The sequence below is a fragment of the Archocentrus centrarchus genome, chromosome 14 (genome assembly GCF_007364275.1).
Source record: "Archocentrus centrarchus isolate MPI-CPG fArcCen1 chromosome 14, fArcCen1, whole genome shotgun sequence".
Lineage (NCBI taxonomy): Eukaryota > Metazoa > Chordata > Actinopteri > Cichliformes > Cichlidae > Archocentrus > Archocentrus centrarchus.
The window spans coordinates 15589361-15606245 of NC_044359.1; the positions used below are offsets into that span (position 1 = coordinate 15589361).

The 16885-nt window shown below is 37.7% G+C and overlaps 1 protein-coding gene across 4 annotated transcripts in view; it reads right to left on the reverse strand.

The window, feature by feature from the left end:
• The window catches only part of gabrg2 (gamma-aminobutyric acid type A receptor subunit gamma2), a 46913-nt gene extending 31008 nt beyond the window's left edge, over window positions 1–15905 (reverse strand). For all 4 annotated transcript variants that reach the window (XR_004021004.1, XM_030746536.1, XM_030746535.1 and 1 more), the window contains exons 1-3: window positions 15455–15905; window positions 6328–6467; window positions 2436–2503 (exon numbers count right to left, since the gene is read on the reverse strand). Coding sequence is in view for 3 of the 4 variants with exons in the window: in XM_030746536.1 (XP_030602396.1) it covers window positions 2436–2503; window positions 6328–6467; window positions 15455–15570 (324 nt within the window). In the remaining variant the exon portion in view is untranslated. The remainder of the gene's footprint in view (window positions 1–2435; window positions 2504–6327; window positions 6468–15454) is intronic.
• Window positions 15906–16885: the final 980 nt, after the last annotated feature.

Below are 16885 nucleotides of genomic sequence, written 5' to 3' on the forward strand. Positions count from 1 at the left end.
AGCAGGAGAGAAAAAAAATCTGGGGATTTGTGTGTAAGAGGCCATAGAGGCATTAACTTTCTGACAAAGCTTATCCCAACAATAAAGTCTAAATCCTTGCCAAAGAGTTCCAAATGAGATTTGAAAAACATTTTCACAAGGCAAAATTCCCATCCTTTCAGCATTCCTTTTTATCACAAGGGACAGACAGTACAAATACAATGATAAGAGAAAGGCTGAATGACTTAGGATCTTCGAGGATCTTCATCTGTGCCCCGCTGAGCATGATAAACATAAATAGTCTGGGATCTTTCGAAGCCCGGGAACTTTTATTCTTATAATTCAAACAGCTCAGAAATGTTCAGGTACAGTGGCTACAAAGCATCAATGTATCGCTCTTTTTATTATTCAGGCCTTGACCTCTTTCCTTCTATTATATTGTCCTGTGTAACTTGTAACTTTGCCATACTTCAAAGACTCCTACTGCATAAATAAGAAATCAAAAGTGTGTTCACGCCAAGATTCACACCCCCGTACAATTGATTTATTCTGTGCTCTTCAGAAAAACTACCAACCTCACAACATTTGTCATTTCATAGTGTGAAATCACTGGTCCAAACACACGTATTACATATGAATGTGAGGCAATCAGTCAACCTTTCATGTCAGCAGAATGCCCTCCTTACACACACACACACACACACAGACACACACACACACACACACACACACACACACACACACACACACACACACACACACAAACACCCAGCTAGGCATGCTCACAGGCTTCCTAACGTGAGCAGAAGCAAACAGTTTCTAACTGATACAATCAATGCTTCTCTTCTAGCATCACTGTAACTGTGGCTGAGTGGGTGTTTTAGCTAAGACTTACTGAAATGGAATGTAGAACAGATTGCTCATGTCATGAAACAATGACAAGGGGGTGCTGCCCTATTTTGGTTGCTACTTCTGCATTAAATTTTCATATTATGCATATTACTTAAGGGTTTACCCTATATGTACCAGTGAACATTCAGTAATTCAAACATTTTTAGCTCTAAAATTGTGACTTCCTTCTAAGAACCTAGTGAGGGGATTTTTGGAAGTTGATACAAAAAACCAGTTCTCCCACACATGTTGGCTGACAGTAATGTGAAATTGTGTAAGAGTAATACATCTAATGTTGGACAGACTTCTCTTGGCAAGTAAAAAGTGCTTAAAAAACACAATTTTATTCATTTACTCTGTATTATTAAATCCATATAAGATTTCACACAAGCACGCATGCAAGCATGCAAGTACACACATATATATTTATATATATATATATATATATATATATATATATATATATATATATATATATATATATATATATATATATGTATGTCACTGTGAAATTTTGTCTTTGACCTTTTGAATATAGCATGCCATAAAAAAACAAAAACAATAAACAAACAACAACAACAAACAAAAACAACAAAAATCAGTTCTGCATTAGAAACATTCCTAGAAATGTAAATTTAGAACAGCCACGGTATCATGGTTCTAGCAGCACCTTGTGCTTCACAATCATAACTGACATATGATAGAAATTCTGAAAAACAAAGCCCTTGCCTTTAAACCAGTCCAAAAAGAGTATCACAAATTAAGCATATTTACTTGAACGAAAACACAAAAGCTTGAACAGTTGACTCAGATTGTCGTTGATGCAATTCTTGGCATACACAAAGCCAGAACATCTTGGGATTTGCCAGTGCACACTGAGATATTCAAATATAGTGCTGTGAGATCTGGCATGTTGAGCAACACAAATTTGTTACCTGTTAATCATTGTTTGTCTTATTTAAAACTATGGGGTGTTTAACTGCAATCAGATGACTACATCAGATCACATTTATCCCTTTATTTAAAGCCTAAAGCAGTTGTTGATTGACACCTGAATGGTACATTTAACACTTTTATATACTGAGGTACTTTAATGTTGTCTTATATTTGCTATTGTGTTTTTCCTACATTTAGTAACCGTTTGTAATTCTGTTTTATTTGCTTTTCTCAATTTGAGATATTTTGCTTTACTATTTATTTATGTTATGACTTAATATCTTTATCTACATTTATACTTATTTTATCATGTTTATTATCTCAAAGTTCTTACCATTTACCACACTGAAGTATTTGTTGTGTGATACTGTATTTTACTGAATAGTATACTATTCTACTCATTTAATCTATTTTGTTGTAGGTTGTGTTTTACTTATTAGATGCTGCAACAAAGGAATTTTCCAACTTTCAGGATTGATAAAGAATTATGAATAAATAAACCTTATTTAATCCTATTGTATCTTATTGCTACACCACCCTGCTGAAAGGCTTCTTAGGTTATGAATCCAGTTTCATTATGATTAATAATAACAATTAACACAATAACATCATAATCTGTATTCACTTACCATATTGATGGCATTTACTGGGCCAATGCTGTTGACAAACATGTCTGTGTGGATCACTGTTGGCTTGACTGCAAAGAAGCACAGGAAAAAACAAAAAAAACACATTTTAGAGGGTAGACATGAGCTTTCAGCAGCACCAAATTTTTCAGGAAGGTGTTCCTTAGTTTGTTTTATATGTCACCATCAATGGAGAAAAAGAAGGAAAATATTCTCTCTGCTGTGAATGTGTGAATAGAAAGCGTTTGGAAAATATTCAGTTAGATTGCAGTGGATAAACATGAACATGTTGTTTAATTCACACCTGGCAAACAGGCTCCTGTACACAGTCAGCGCTATGTTTGTTGGAAATTGAATATGTTGCTCTGCATCTTTGTCAAGTTTTGACCTTGTAACATCTTATTTAAACCACTAAAAAACAAAACAATCAAACACCTTAAGTAATCAATTATACATTACTGACATTAGTTGATTCCATCCATCCAAACGTTTATCCATCCATCCATCTTCTTAGCTGATTATCTGAATGTTTATCCCATGCTGTGCAGATCACAGTGCATAGCAAGGCTAACACAGAGACAGAGACAACCATTCAGACCTATGGCAAATTTAGAGTCACCAATTAACCTTACATCCAAGTCTTTGGGAGGAAGTCAAAAAACATGTAAACCAGCAGAAGCCGAAGGCTGAGAGCAGGGGTTTGAACCTAGATTATTTTACTGTGAATCATTAATTTTCATGCAAATTCAACATTATATTGTAGCATTAAAATTGTACCAGGCCAAAGACAGAAAAAGTTCAAACTTCCAAGAATACATGGCCAACTTCCATGTCAAACTGTTTTCTGAGAACCACACATCCATTCTGCTTTTATATAGTGATGCATTATAGAATTTTTCACAAAACAAATATACAACATGGTGTTAAAGGAAATGCTAATAGTATGATTTTTAACTGAGGATAATTAAATTTAAGGAAACCTGAATTTACACCATTTTGTGTTATACCTCTTGTAGTCTAATGCCTATGCTGGATTAGTAAGATACACAGGCAGGGTCCAAAGTATGGCTAAGGAAATGAACCAGTGTGATGTCAAATGGACATTCATTCTCTGCCAGAGCCTCTGAGGTAGCCTGGATCAACTTCTACATGTTGCTGTCTAATGTATATTGATGACTGGCTGTTATATCTGAGAGGAGAGTCAGGTTAAATCTCAACCAGCCTCAAGGCTTGATGTGGAAGCTTCGGTGTGTGAGGGGTGAAGGATAGACTCTGAGTGCAGGTTTGCATCCATTTTCCTCACAGGCAAACATGAATGTGTGTTCCACTCACACACTACTGACATTGCTTTCATACGAATTAACACAAATACAGGAATACACGCACAACGACACACAAATGCAATTATTTCAGGAATTTATGTCAACAAATAAGTGAGGCCAGACATATCACTAAAACTATAAAGACCTCATACTGCAAATGACATATATAATTGTAAATTAAAAAAGTTTTGGGACAAGCAAAAATACAATATATATATATATATATATATATATATATTTATATATATACTGGACATTACTGGACATTGCCAGGCATTTAGAGCTGTAGCCTGAATTCGTTTAACTTAGTGTAGAGGAACTCTAGGTCCTTGCTTCTGTTTTCTATGTTACTGGATCTTTAAAAGACCTTGATCACTACCAAGGATGGATTAGAGAATAAAAATTTTTAGGACATTTTTCTGTCTCTCACAATCCAGGTGCTTCAATCCTTCATGTACAATACACTCTAGGGCCAATAAAATTAAATGAGCGTCACAATGGTCTTTAAAGGGAAGGTATGGCACAATCAGCAATTAATCTAAATCAACAACTTTCAGCACTCTGAGGAGCGGAGGAGAAACTTCACTTTGCCTTGGTGTGGTTGGTTGGTTGGTTGTTGGCTCAGATGACAGTATATCCAGTTAATTATATCCCCTGTGTAGATGTGTAACTTGGTGGCAGCTGGAAGACTAGCGCTGAGAGAGCAAGATCATAGAACATTTGAAGATGATGGCTAAGACTGTGGCAGCCTGCCGCCCAGCTAAGTAGTGGCTCTCTTGGTTGAAGCGTCACCTCAAAGCACATCTGAGCTGCTCTTCAATTTATAGCAAAGACCCACTTTGAAAGTATCAAGAATAAAGATGATCCCCTCATGGAATTTATCACATTATAGGCAGCATTCCATATACTGTACAATATGCACAACATTGTACATTATATAGGAAAACATGAATGCAGACTAATGTAAAAGATTTACTATATGCTACATCAGCTTTACTCTGCTCCTTTCATGTGCTATCATTTAGGTCAGTTTGTTAGTCATGCTTTATAGAGTTATGATTAAATTTAGGTCAGAAGCATGGTGGTGCTATATTCCAGCTGTCACAATGTTTTCAAATAAAAAGCCAGTGAAGGATTGTGGTCTTTTTGTTGCCCTAACATTGCCTTAAGTGGATACTTTAGGGATAGCATTAACCTGTCGCTGGGAGGTGAAAAAAAAATAAGCTGATGATTTAGTTCATCTGTGCCACATGTCTACAGTTGATAAAGCAGTGACAAAGACCAAAACAAATTTTAAACTGAGAAAAGAATGAATGGGAGAAAAGGTCAAAATGGGCTATTGTACAAGAATAAAGTTGGTAGCTCCAAGTAGAATGAAAAACTGAGTGAAAACTGTCTCTAAGTACACCAAATAGAAAATTTTCTTCTTAGAAAATTGCTTTTTATTGATACAGGCTCAAAGGAGTGAAGCAATTTTACAAACTACCCTTGCCATTTTTAGCTTGAATGTAGCACTGGACAGTGTCTAATGAGCATGAATACTGCAGTGGGTGGGCAAGCAAATGTTATAGTACCATGTAGAGCTTTATTATGCGACACTATGTCACTACAGCGCTATGTCTGATTTTAACTGAGTTTCCCAGGAAACCACTGACACATGAATCAAGTATTCAAAGGTATTGAGTATCTCCCTCATCTGGTCTCGCAGATGGACGTGACAGGCCTCTGCAGACAAGGAGTCCTGCTCAGCTGTCTGTCAGAATGAAGGGAGTAAGTAGCTGTCTAAAGATTTGCAGGATGGTGACAGTTTCCCTGACCGTACTGCATGCATCTGCATTTCTTAAGAGTAGTTAGGGTCTTGGGGAAAAAGGCGGTTAGTGTGAAGCTTCAAGAGTATTTTTATGTTTTCTTGGATAATTTTAGATTCTGCTCAATCAAACAAAAACAAAGACTGCTGAAATTCCAAGACTATTAACCAAGGACATTTTGGTGACTTTCACAATGTTTTTACTGAATTTGAAAGAGGTGTGTTTTTTTTGGTTATTTTTATGAGTGAACAAGGTAATTATGGCTTTGTTTTACTGAAAACTAAGTTAACGCTGATAACTACATCTATATCCGTTTTATGTTTATTATGAATTGAGTGTGTATTTTATATATGTGCAAGCTAATAGCATATGGCAAAACTGATGTGAACTAACAAATTGAGCCCAAGCACTAAACTCTTTGATGCCATAATAGATTTTTGAGTAATGGAGCTGATTTACAGGAAAAAAACTGTAAACTTCAAATATGTATTACTTTCAAATTAACAAGCAAACTAAAAAAATGTGTTAAGTATGCCTTGGTGTGTTGTTCCTTTGTTTTGTTTTTTCTTCTTTTCTTTTTTTCTCTGTGAGTCTGACAAATGTACACTGTTCACTTACTGTCAAGCAAAGTTCAAACCTAATTATGCATCAGTGTCATGAGATAATCAACATTATTTTCGTTCCTCACCAAATGGTTGTAATGCTTTGGCTCCTTCTTTATGATTCTGTGACTAAACAGATCGTCTGTGAAAAATCAGTGCCCACCTCCAATGTCAGGTCTGAGTTTGTTGTCATATCCATCTAGTAGGCTGTTTAGGATGTGTGTGACATCACTCTCATACACTTTGGGAGTCAGCACCCACGTCTTGTTAGACACCTCATCATCGTCATCACTTTGGAGGGAACTGCAAGGAAGAGAGTGAAAAAATGCATATAATCAGCAAATTCTTTTGAATGTATACCAAGCAGATTCTTTCCCAGTGATTTCTGAATGTTTTCCTTTTTCTTTTTTATAGAACTCATTAGAGATGAGAAAGATGGGAAGAGAACGGTCTTTTAAAAGACTGATATCATTACTTTCTATTTATTTTTTTCTGGTATGTCTTGTGGACCAAAGTAGTTGTGTAACTAAACTAGAAGAGCAGTTAGAAAGCATGTCCTCCATGAAGGCAAATGCCCCATTTCTCAATTTTTCACAATATTTAGGTTGGTAGATTTGAAGTAATATACTGACAAACAGACTAACAGGCAAGCCACCAGCACTGAAGGGTCTTCCTTAGCTTTTGCCTCATTGTAGGAAAAAGAAAATGCTAAAATGAGTTACAGAAATAAGTAAACTTAGTGATGATACATAATCACCTTAGAACATTTTTGTTTTCACTGTAAAATGTTAGCTCACCTAGGATGCTGCATCTGGGAAAAATATATTTCTGCAGACATACCTTTTTGATACAGATATTTTGAACTTTTTTAATATGTTTAGGGCACTCTTTGATGAACAACCTGCTAGTATTTTAAGATCAATCCTATGATGTATTTAGAATACATCAGATAAGTCAGAGTATAAGCAATCTGTCTTCTTTCTGATATTTGATATGCCAATCTGAAAAAAAGAACTGAATTTGTTTCAGATGTTTCATGTATGCAAATCTGCTTTTTGCCATAATTATGTTCTCAGTCTTGCTGCAATCTCAAAATAATGTAAAAGGGACAATTAATCAGTTAGAGTAGAACTACTTCAAAAGAGCTGGCATTAATATGCATTTTAAAATAAAAGATACAATTTTTACTGCCAGTGGGCAAGCTGAAGACACATAAATGTAAATAAGGACAAGAACAGAGAAAAGCCATGTTGGTGAAAGAGACTGTGGGCCAGATTTATAGGCATGCAAGCACAAGCTAAATTTGCACTACATTTTTTTCATTCAATTTGTGCAAGTACAATCTGTATGTAATTAGTGCGCGATTTACCAAGACAGCGGTTCATTATGCAATCAGTGGTTGGACTGCCCTCTAGAAGGGTTTTGTTCATGAAGGAAGAGTTTACATAAAAAAAAAGTGCAGTTTAGTGGTGGCGTTTTCCTGAGATTAGCAACCCAATGGGAATGTTAATGAATATCTGTGGAACTACTGCAGAAGAACTATACAAATGTTGAAGAAAGTGAAAGAAAGGAGTAACAAGAATGGCACACATGCAAGATTCCTTGTAAGAAAACCTCTAGTTTCTCTACAAATACACCCTGACTAAACAAAAGCAGCTATGCATGTCATACGTCAGGTATTGAACAGGGGAAAAACAGAAGCTGCTCCAAATCCACGCGCTTTGAAAAAAGTTTGAAACTTTTCTCAAGCCTTGTATTTTATTAATATTATTTTCAGACCAAGTTAATTGTACTTTTTGTGTCCATCTTTTAAAGATTTGCTATATACTTGTGATATACTGGAGTGTATTACTGTCACTATATTGCTAATATTGTTTGTTTTTTTTGTTTTTTTATTGCTTCCAATAAAAAAACAAAAACATTAACATTTGGAAGGCTGACTTGAATTTAACATTCACACAAAAATTGAAGCCACCATTGTAAATGTGCATGTTCACTGAAAAAAAAAATGCAAGAAGCTTTGCAATATTCAGTAAAGTGTGAAATCATATCCATATATCTGTGAAATCTTCCTTGCATATGTACATTTTTGATTTATTTATTACATGGAAATCATGGCTGAAATAATGTATGGTAAAAAATTTAAATAAAAAATTAGACACAAAATGCAGTCATTGCAAACAAGGCAGATACAAAAATGGGGAGTTGCAGATAAGGAAGCAGAAGAATTCAAAATGCTTGGACACTTTCTCTTGGTTCTAATCCTTATGCCATCACAGATCTGGATCACTTGGGCACCTCTATGAACAACTGGATTAGATCAAGGAGATGGCCCACAGACCAGAAGAGCAACCTTGAAATATTTGTGAGCTTTCAACAAGGCTTTAGAGTAATAGGGGAATGTCTGAATAAAATAAGAATGAGAAATAATGAACAAAAGAAGCCCTAATAGCTTTCTTGTGTTCTTAAGTTGGGTGTGACTAATGTTTTGACCAGCAGTCATCCTTAGACTACATTAAACACCATTAAGAGCCATACATCTCGACCAAAACAGAACCGGCTAAAACATTACTTCTTAATTATCTTACCGCAGTCAAAACTTTTAGACACAGTTTACTGAATTTCATTGCTGAAAAAAGAGATAGATAGATAGATAGATAGACCTTGAGAAACAGAAAATATGCAGTTTTTCAGATTGCTGCAGTTTTGTCATCTATATTCATCTCACAGAGTATCTCTATGTATATGGAAATGTTCCAAATAGAGGCAGATCAAAGGAAGAGCCATGTGTTCTTCACTACAGGCAGATCTAAGGGTTTGCCTATTAATTCTGTACCTGAAGGTCCACAGAGAGGTGTGTGCCAGTGTGTGCACGTGCGCTGCATGTATGTATTTGTGTTCATATTTATGCATGTGCATTTCAATATTTGTGCTTGTATTGACAATGGTAACAAGAGTATTGGAACTGCAATTCAAATCTCATCTCAGGTTTCCTGTAAAGCAGTAAAGAAGTACCCTTTGCTGCAGTTTCACATATTCACAAGAGGGTCTCAGGAGGGTAATGTCAGTAATATCAGAAGTATAAACAGCTTCCTATTTCATCCAGTTACTATCATCACTCTGCTACATCTAGTCCTATCTATCCATCCATCCGTCCATCCATCCATCCATCCATCCATCCATCCATCCATCCATCCATCCATCCATCCATCCATCCATCCATCTTCTTCCGCTTATCCGGGGCCGGGTCACGGGGGCAGCAGCCTAAGCAGAGGAGCCCAGACCTCTCTCTTCCCAGCCACCTCCTCCAGCTCATCACCCAAGGCATTTCCAGGCCAGCCGAAAGATATTATCTCTCAAGTGTGTCCTGGGTCTGCCCCAGGGCCTCCTCCCGGTAGGACATGCCCAGAACACCTCACCCAAGAGGCGCCCAGGAGGCATCCTAGTTAGATGACCAAACCACCTCAACTGGCTCCTTTCGATGTGGAGGAGCAGCGGCTCTACTTTGAGCCCCTTCTGAATGGATGCACTCCTCACCCTCTCTCTAAGGGAGAGGCCAGCCACCCTTCAGAGGAAGCTCATTTCTGCCGTTTGTATTCGCGATCTCGTTATTTTGCTCACTACCCAAAGCTCATGACCATAGGTGAAGGTAGGGACGCAGATTGAATGATAAATAGACAGCTAAGCTTTCACGCTCAGCTCTCGTTTCACCACAACAGACCAGTGCAGTGTCTACATCACTGCAGATACAGCCCTAATCTCTTTCCCGCAGTATCTCCCACAGGATACCCCAAGGGACGCAGTCGAATGCATTCTCCAAGTCCACAAAACACATGGATGGGAAAACTCCCATGCACACTTGAATATCCTCAAGAGGATAAAGAGCTGGTCCAGCATTCCGCAACTAGGTTGAAAACCACATTGTTCCTCTTGAATCTGAGGTTCGACTAAAGGACAGACCCTCCTTTCCAGCACCCTGGCACAGACCTTACTGGAGAGGCTGAGGAGTGTGATCCCCCAATAGTTGGAGCACACCCTCCAGTCCCCCTTCTTAAAGATGGCGACCACCACTCCAGTCTGCCAGTCCAGTAGCACTGCCCCATATCTCCATGCAATGTTCCAGAGGCGTGTCAGCCAAGACAGCCCTACAACATCCAGAGCCCTCAAGAACTCAGGGCGAATCTTGTCCACCCCAAGTGCCCTGCCACCAAGGAATTGTTTACCATCTAGTTCCTCTGAGACATTATCTTTATATGTTTCAATCTGCAGCAAATAAAGGAACATGATCTAATGAACCTCCATGCTCTTATTGCTCAACATGAAATCTTGCGCCTTTGGCAGCAACACAACAATACAACAAACCACTTCTGCACATACTACAATACTCTTCACAGGCTCTACCCTTCATAAAAGAAAATAATTAAATACACCTGAATTTGGTTAGTAATGATCTTTTACCAGTAAACAAGTGTAACTATTTTACATGGATCTAAAAGTTTCCTTCAGTCAGCATGCAAATGACTGAATAACTGAAGTTAGGTTACTCACATGCTGGAATATTAACATCCAATTATCAGGACTTAACTGATTAGCTCATATTGACATATTTACTGTATAATGACAATAAAGGCATTCTATTCTATTCTACATGCAGTGTTAATATTTTTTGATAAATGATTGAATACAATAAGACATTTCTGTAATAGTTTCACTTGCATCAAGTTAAATCTCAGTCATGCAGGCCACAAGATCAGTCAGTGACCCCCAGCAACCACCAATTGCTAGGGAAAAATGTATATTTCCCAAGTGGTTGGCAAGTGTTTGCTGGCAGTCCACCTTGCGTGTATGCATACAAGTTGGTGTTTTACACACAAACTACAGGTGACCGCAACAATTTTGGTACAGTACCCTTTTTGTGACCAATTTCACCTAGCAACAGCCAGCAGCCTCCAGCAACCGCTTGCCAATACACATTTGCCAGGGTTTTGCCAAGCAGTCTCAAGACCTGTGCGACTGAGGCCTTAAAGGCCTAATGTCTAGTCATCTGGACTTTTTAAAAGTGAGTTCAATTACATAATACAACTGAAATGTGTGTTTTACATATGTGGCAGACATAAATCATAACACCAATTTGAAGTTTAGGTTTAAGTTCAATAAGCAAGATCTGAAATCATTCATCCACATTCTTTTCCAGGTGTTTGGCCACTTCTCTATTTAGCATCACCTCCACTTTCCCACACTGTCAAACTCAATGCTGACCTCATCTCTTCTAGTCCAATCATCTTTCTGCCTACCTTTCTTTAGCCAATCAGCCTCCACTCAGCATGCTTTAAATATAACTGGTTATCTGTCACTCTACCTTCCATTTGTGCAACCCACCACCTCCCCTTCACCACCCAAGAACTCCTTACAAGCCTCCATCTTGGTCTCCACCACCAGCATCTAGACTCCAGGTGGTCCTGCCTAATTCCTGTCTCTACTGGGATTCCCTTCAGCCTCAATGGGCCATCGGCATCTAATCGCCAAACAGCTGTTTTATCAGTAAATCTTGTTCATTTCCTCCAATGAGTTCTCCTTATTGAACTAAAATTACTCAATTATGTCATGAGTTACTCGGTGTATTAAAAGGTATGCCAATCAATAGTAACACCAGGGCTAGTTCTGTGTTTTATGTTTTAAAGGTGGGATTTGAGCTCCATGTGAATTTTGTACAGTGTTTCTAAAGAAATTTTTTTTCACGTTGTACATCAACAGTAGCCGAAAGTCACTGCAACCCAAACAAAAGAAGAAAAAAAATTGACAGGGCACTCTCGGGGTATATTATGATATAGTGGTCATGAATCACTGTGTTCGAGCCTAAACCCTCCCACCTCTATTCAAAATTGCTCTGACCTTAATACCTACCTAGAGTCTCTCAGTTGTAAAGAGGCAGCTATGAGCTTTGTCTGTTATCTTTTACTGACCTGTCAAACTGTCTTCACCATAAGTAAAAAAAATGGCAACATCTCTTTGCTCTAAACTGAATTTTACAAATTCTAAGACACAAACAGACCTGATGCTAATTATGGAATACATGGCACTTTTTCAAAATACACGACCCTTTCCAAGTGAAAAGAGGCAGATGCTGTATGACAGCTTGGCTGACCCCACTTCATTATAGGTTTCCAATTTAAAGGACTTTTGGCTAGCAATACCAACAAACTAATGAGAATCAGTGGCGGATAGGGATAACTGGAATGCAACATATTACAGGGAGTCTAAGGACTACTTCATACAATTAGCATAAAATAGGTTGTGAAATGCTTCCCATATCATCTATACGACACCAGCTCAAAAAGTACAGTGAACATACATTACATCCTATATTCACAGAATACTGTTGCTTGAGAGATTTTTGTAGTCAGAAAATGAACTCTACAGAGCCACTAGATGAAGAAACAGATAGCATCAATGAACTTGAGCCACATTTAATAAGAGTTTAATATCAAAACCGCCCTCCCAACTGAAGATAACTGTGCAGGCATATATGCCGTTGGAAAGGTATTTCAGGTATTTCTCTGAACTTACAGTTCAGTGTTGCATTGTATTACTTTTGTTGCCTTAGAAATGACGTAGGTCTGAATAAAAGCATTAGGTTTTTATTTTTGCTCCAAAATGAAAACCAGAAAGCTTTAGAAATATCACAGTGTGATGTTATAAATCTCATCTTAAATAAATTTCACCTTACATTTCCCATTTTTCTAAAATGTAATAAAACACAAAATGAAGTAAAATGCATTTTGTGGATTTAAGCTCATTTTGACTATGCTTAGCAGCAGTTTCATGAATGTTAGGAAAGGACTATGTTTACCATTGCTTTGCATTACTGCTTCTTTTAACACTCCGTAAGAGTTTGGGAACTATAGAAATCAAGTTCAACATAGTCAGGCTTTCATTGCATTGGCTGGCTAGACGAAACCTAAAGATCCAAGAAATAGATAATGGGTATGAACAGTGTTTATCAGCTTTCTTTGTTAACCCAAGCATTCTTTTTCAGGCCTCAAGTGCAGTCACAGGAAAAAAAAGGACACCTGACAAGTAATGTTACTTTTGTTCTGTACAAAATGAACACTGGTGCTGCAGATAAGTCCAGAGGACCATGTTTCATTAAACAGTTAATTGAGTAAATTCACAAGTGAAAATATATTTGTTTAACCACTCATGGCACTCTCAGTACTGACCTTTATTTCTAATGTGACAGCTACTCATTAGAGGTGTTAAACTGTAAAAATCCCTCAATCATAATATTTGAAAAATGCATTCAGGTCAAACACTGTCACATAATGACAGTGTTCTAAGTGTTGAAATCGCTTTAATTTTTAGTCAAAATAAAAGATTTTTTTATAGTATCTTCTATCATATTATACAATACTCTCTCATTTTTTATGTCCTAGGCCAGTTAAGGTTAGAAAGTTAAAAATACAAATAAATAAATTATGTAATGAATTTCATCTGCTACCTAACACGCTTGAGATGAGTTTGCAAAATAGAAAATGTCATCTGGGATGAGGCATAATGCAAGCACCACCGGACTTGAGGCATTCTGAGTCCTTCATATCAAGGCCCTTTTCCCATGATCCACGGCCTCAAAATCTTCTAGTGGATCCTGGATATACATCTGACACCTACTTACCTACCTATAGACAATATATATCAAAGCATCTGACAGTAATTGACTGTGCTAATGGAGTAAATGACTGGGTTAATGTATTGTGATGCAGTCAGCCATCACTACACATAGTAAATGTCAATGAGTCACAAAGTAGCACAGATTACTGAATGCATGCAAAGACCTTGATGTCTTATGAACGAGCTTTCATACATGAATCATAAATTACTTCCAGTGTAAGTGAATGCAGTGGCTAAATTTTAGTCATTGTGCCATACATACATAGGATCTGCACAAAAACTTTAATGTGTTATAACTATGACCTCCATACAGGTGTTTGCATATGGACACGCAATGATTAAGATGAATCAAAATACAGCATACCTTGCCGTATAACTGTATTAGTCCATTGTGTTTAAAATCCTTATGAACTCCATAAACAGATCTCATTTCTGGATGTAAATCCGTGGAAAGGGTGCAGCATTTACTCAAGTGCATTGTGAACACCACTTGTCCAGACAATTAGAAATACATAGGCCTAACAATGTAGATCTGGGCAAGGAGCCCCGAGGTTTTGACCAGCATGACGGTGATTGAACGTCGGTTGATTTATCTGCCTCCATTTTTCACCCTCCAGCAGCACAAGAGGAAAGCAATGCGAGGAGCCTAACCATCCGCTTCCTCTCCACTGTTCTTATCTCACTATACGGGAATGAAGTCTTCACAGGAGCAACCACACGGCTTTCTTTCCGCTCTTTACCTTTCTTTCTTTCTTTTTTTTTTTTTTAACATACACCATTCTGCCAATGAGTTGAAGCAGAAATGGCAGGTGTTTACCTGTGTGCGTGTGCTGGGCAGGGATCAGTGCATATGTGCTGTCCGTCTCCTTATTGTGCCTTCACACTTGTATTCTCTGTGTGATTGTCTGCCATTTTGAAATGCTTTTTTATTTCAAATACGTGGGAGGAAAAGTCTCCTCTTTATACTCAAGTTGTCTTGAATACAAGCGATTGTTTCCATGTGGCCTCTATTCCAATTCGACCTCATCTGACACAGTGCGTTCATAACAAGGCTTTGACTCTTAGAATATACTTGATCCTTGAAGACAGCTTAACGGAGACTAAATGTAGCCTTAGCTTCACTCAACTTAGCCTGCCACTATGCTATATCTAATGCGGGGCAGATAGAGGGGGAGAAACTAGGCGAATTGTATCGTCATATAAACGCTAATCGGTGTATTTACTTTTCAAAGCCAAAGATTTATGGCAATCTGTAGCTCTTCGTGGCTTTTTATTTTACGTGAAAAAAAACAAACAAACAAAACATATTCAGACACAGAATATAGCACTCATACGACGTGCATGCATGTATCGCTAAGGCAATTTTAATATTATCAACAGTATTCCACTTCAACTCGAACCGTAATTAAACGTACCATATATACACTGAATGTCCAGTTTTTTCCGCCCCGAAAAAACGAAACTACATCCCCTCAGCTACCTAATCGCTCAGGATCCCCTTAATAGCAAGATAGCGTTGGAAAGAAGGCACCGCTATATATGCTGTTAAAATCTGAAACGTGCTGACCAATGGGCCGACAGAGAATCGTGGTTTTGAGAGAAAATACTCGTTAATATCTTACCTTGTAGAGTGATTAACGACAATAAACACCCAGAAAAGCAGCTTCAACGGGAGGGAAGGCTTCGCCATTGGTATCGAGCATTTGAAGGCTGATTTTGGCGAAGCCATCATCACCATCTTCGTTTCCTCTTTCTTGCAGATGGACGTGTCCGTCTATTTACTGTGTTTCCTCTCTACGATACATTACGCACGTTAGCAGTAGCCGTTCTGCGTATCTAGACTTGAGGCGAGCGCGCGCTGGTGTGAAATCAGCCAAAACAAAATCGACGCGAGTCGAAAGCTTGGTTTCTTATCAGCCGTGTTTGTGCGTGTGTGTGTTGCCGATTCGACAGCCTGGCAGGGGCCTACAAGACTGTCACAAAACAGCGAAGCCCCAAGAAATAAGCTGCTCCGCTATCGAGAAGCCAAGGAAGCCAGTGAAGCCTCAGTCTGAATGCAGATTAACACTGGGGTCAGAGAGGAACTGATGCACGTTGCTGCAGCACGGATCAACACATGCGTGGTTTCACTAAGCGGAAGCCCCAAGTTAAGGTATATATATATATATATATATATATATATATATATATATATATATATATATATATATATATATATATATATATATATATATATATATATATATATATATATCGCGTCTTAGAGTTCTTTTATAAATAATTATATGAATCATTTATTTTAGGTGAAGTGTGTGCTAATGTGCTTGTGTGTTCCGTGGGATACACATCTGCTTAGAATTATTTAATGTGCAAGAGGCATGAGTCCAGGCCGATCTCGCTTTCAGAACGTTGGACAGCTCTATTAGTTGCGTCTGCGTAATGGAACAGCCAATCAGCACTAAGGACAGCTCCAGTCGGTTGTTGCTTAAAATCAGACGAATACTAGCTGCGTGGCCCAGACGATTTAACAGCAAAATGTAAAATGCAAAAAAAATAAAATAAAATAAATAAAACTAAATACAGGCAAATGAATGGCCTACAGTTATTTGCAAAATGGAGCACACAAATATTTGTCCTTTCCCTTGTCCGACAGTACTGTACTGTTTTTCTAAAATATATTGTCATTATAACTCTTTTATTTTTAACCAAAACAGGAAGTTGATTGGTTCCTTTTGCCTTGCGGTTTGTAAGATGCTTTCGCATCCATTTCAGTATCTTTATGTAAGTATGCTAATACAACTGCTTTACTAATTGCTTTTCAGTGAGTTCTTAAAAGGAAGCTTAAGAAAAGAAAAATCTAATTGTAAAGTTTCCCATCCTGCCTCATCAATTATACTGACACTGCTGCTATATTTTGTACTACTGTTCTTTTCTCCTTCGTGTGCTATTTAGACAGAAGACAAGACAGAAAGACATGCACATTTACTGGACAGAATATCTCAATTATGTTAAAATGTTAATTTATAGGCATAAAGATAAAGAAAGACAATTAA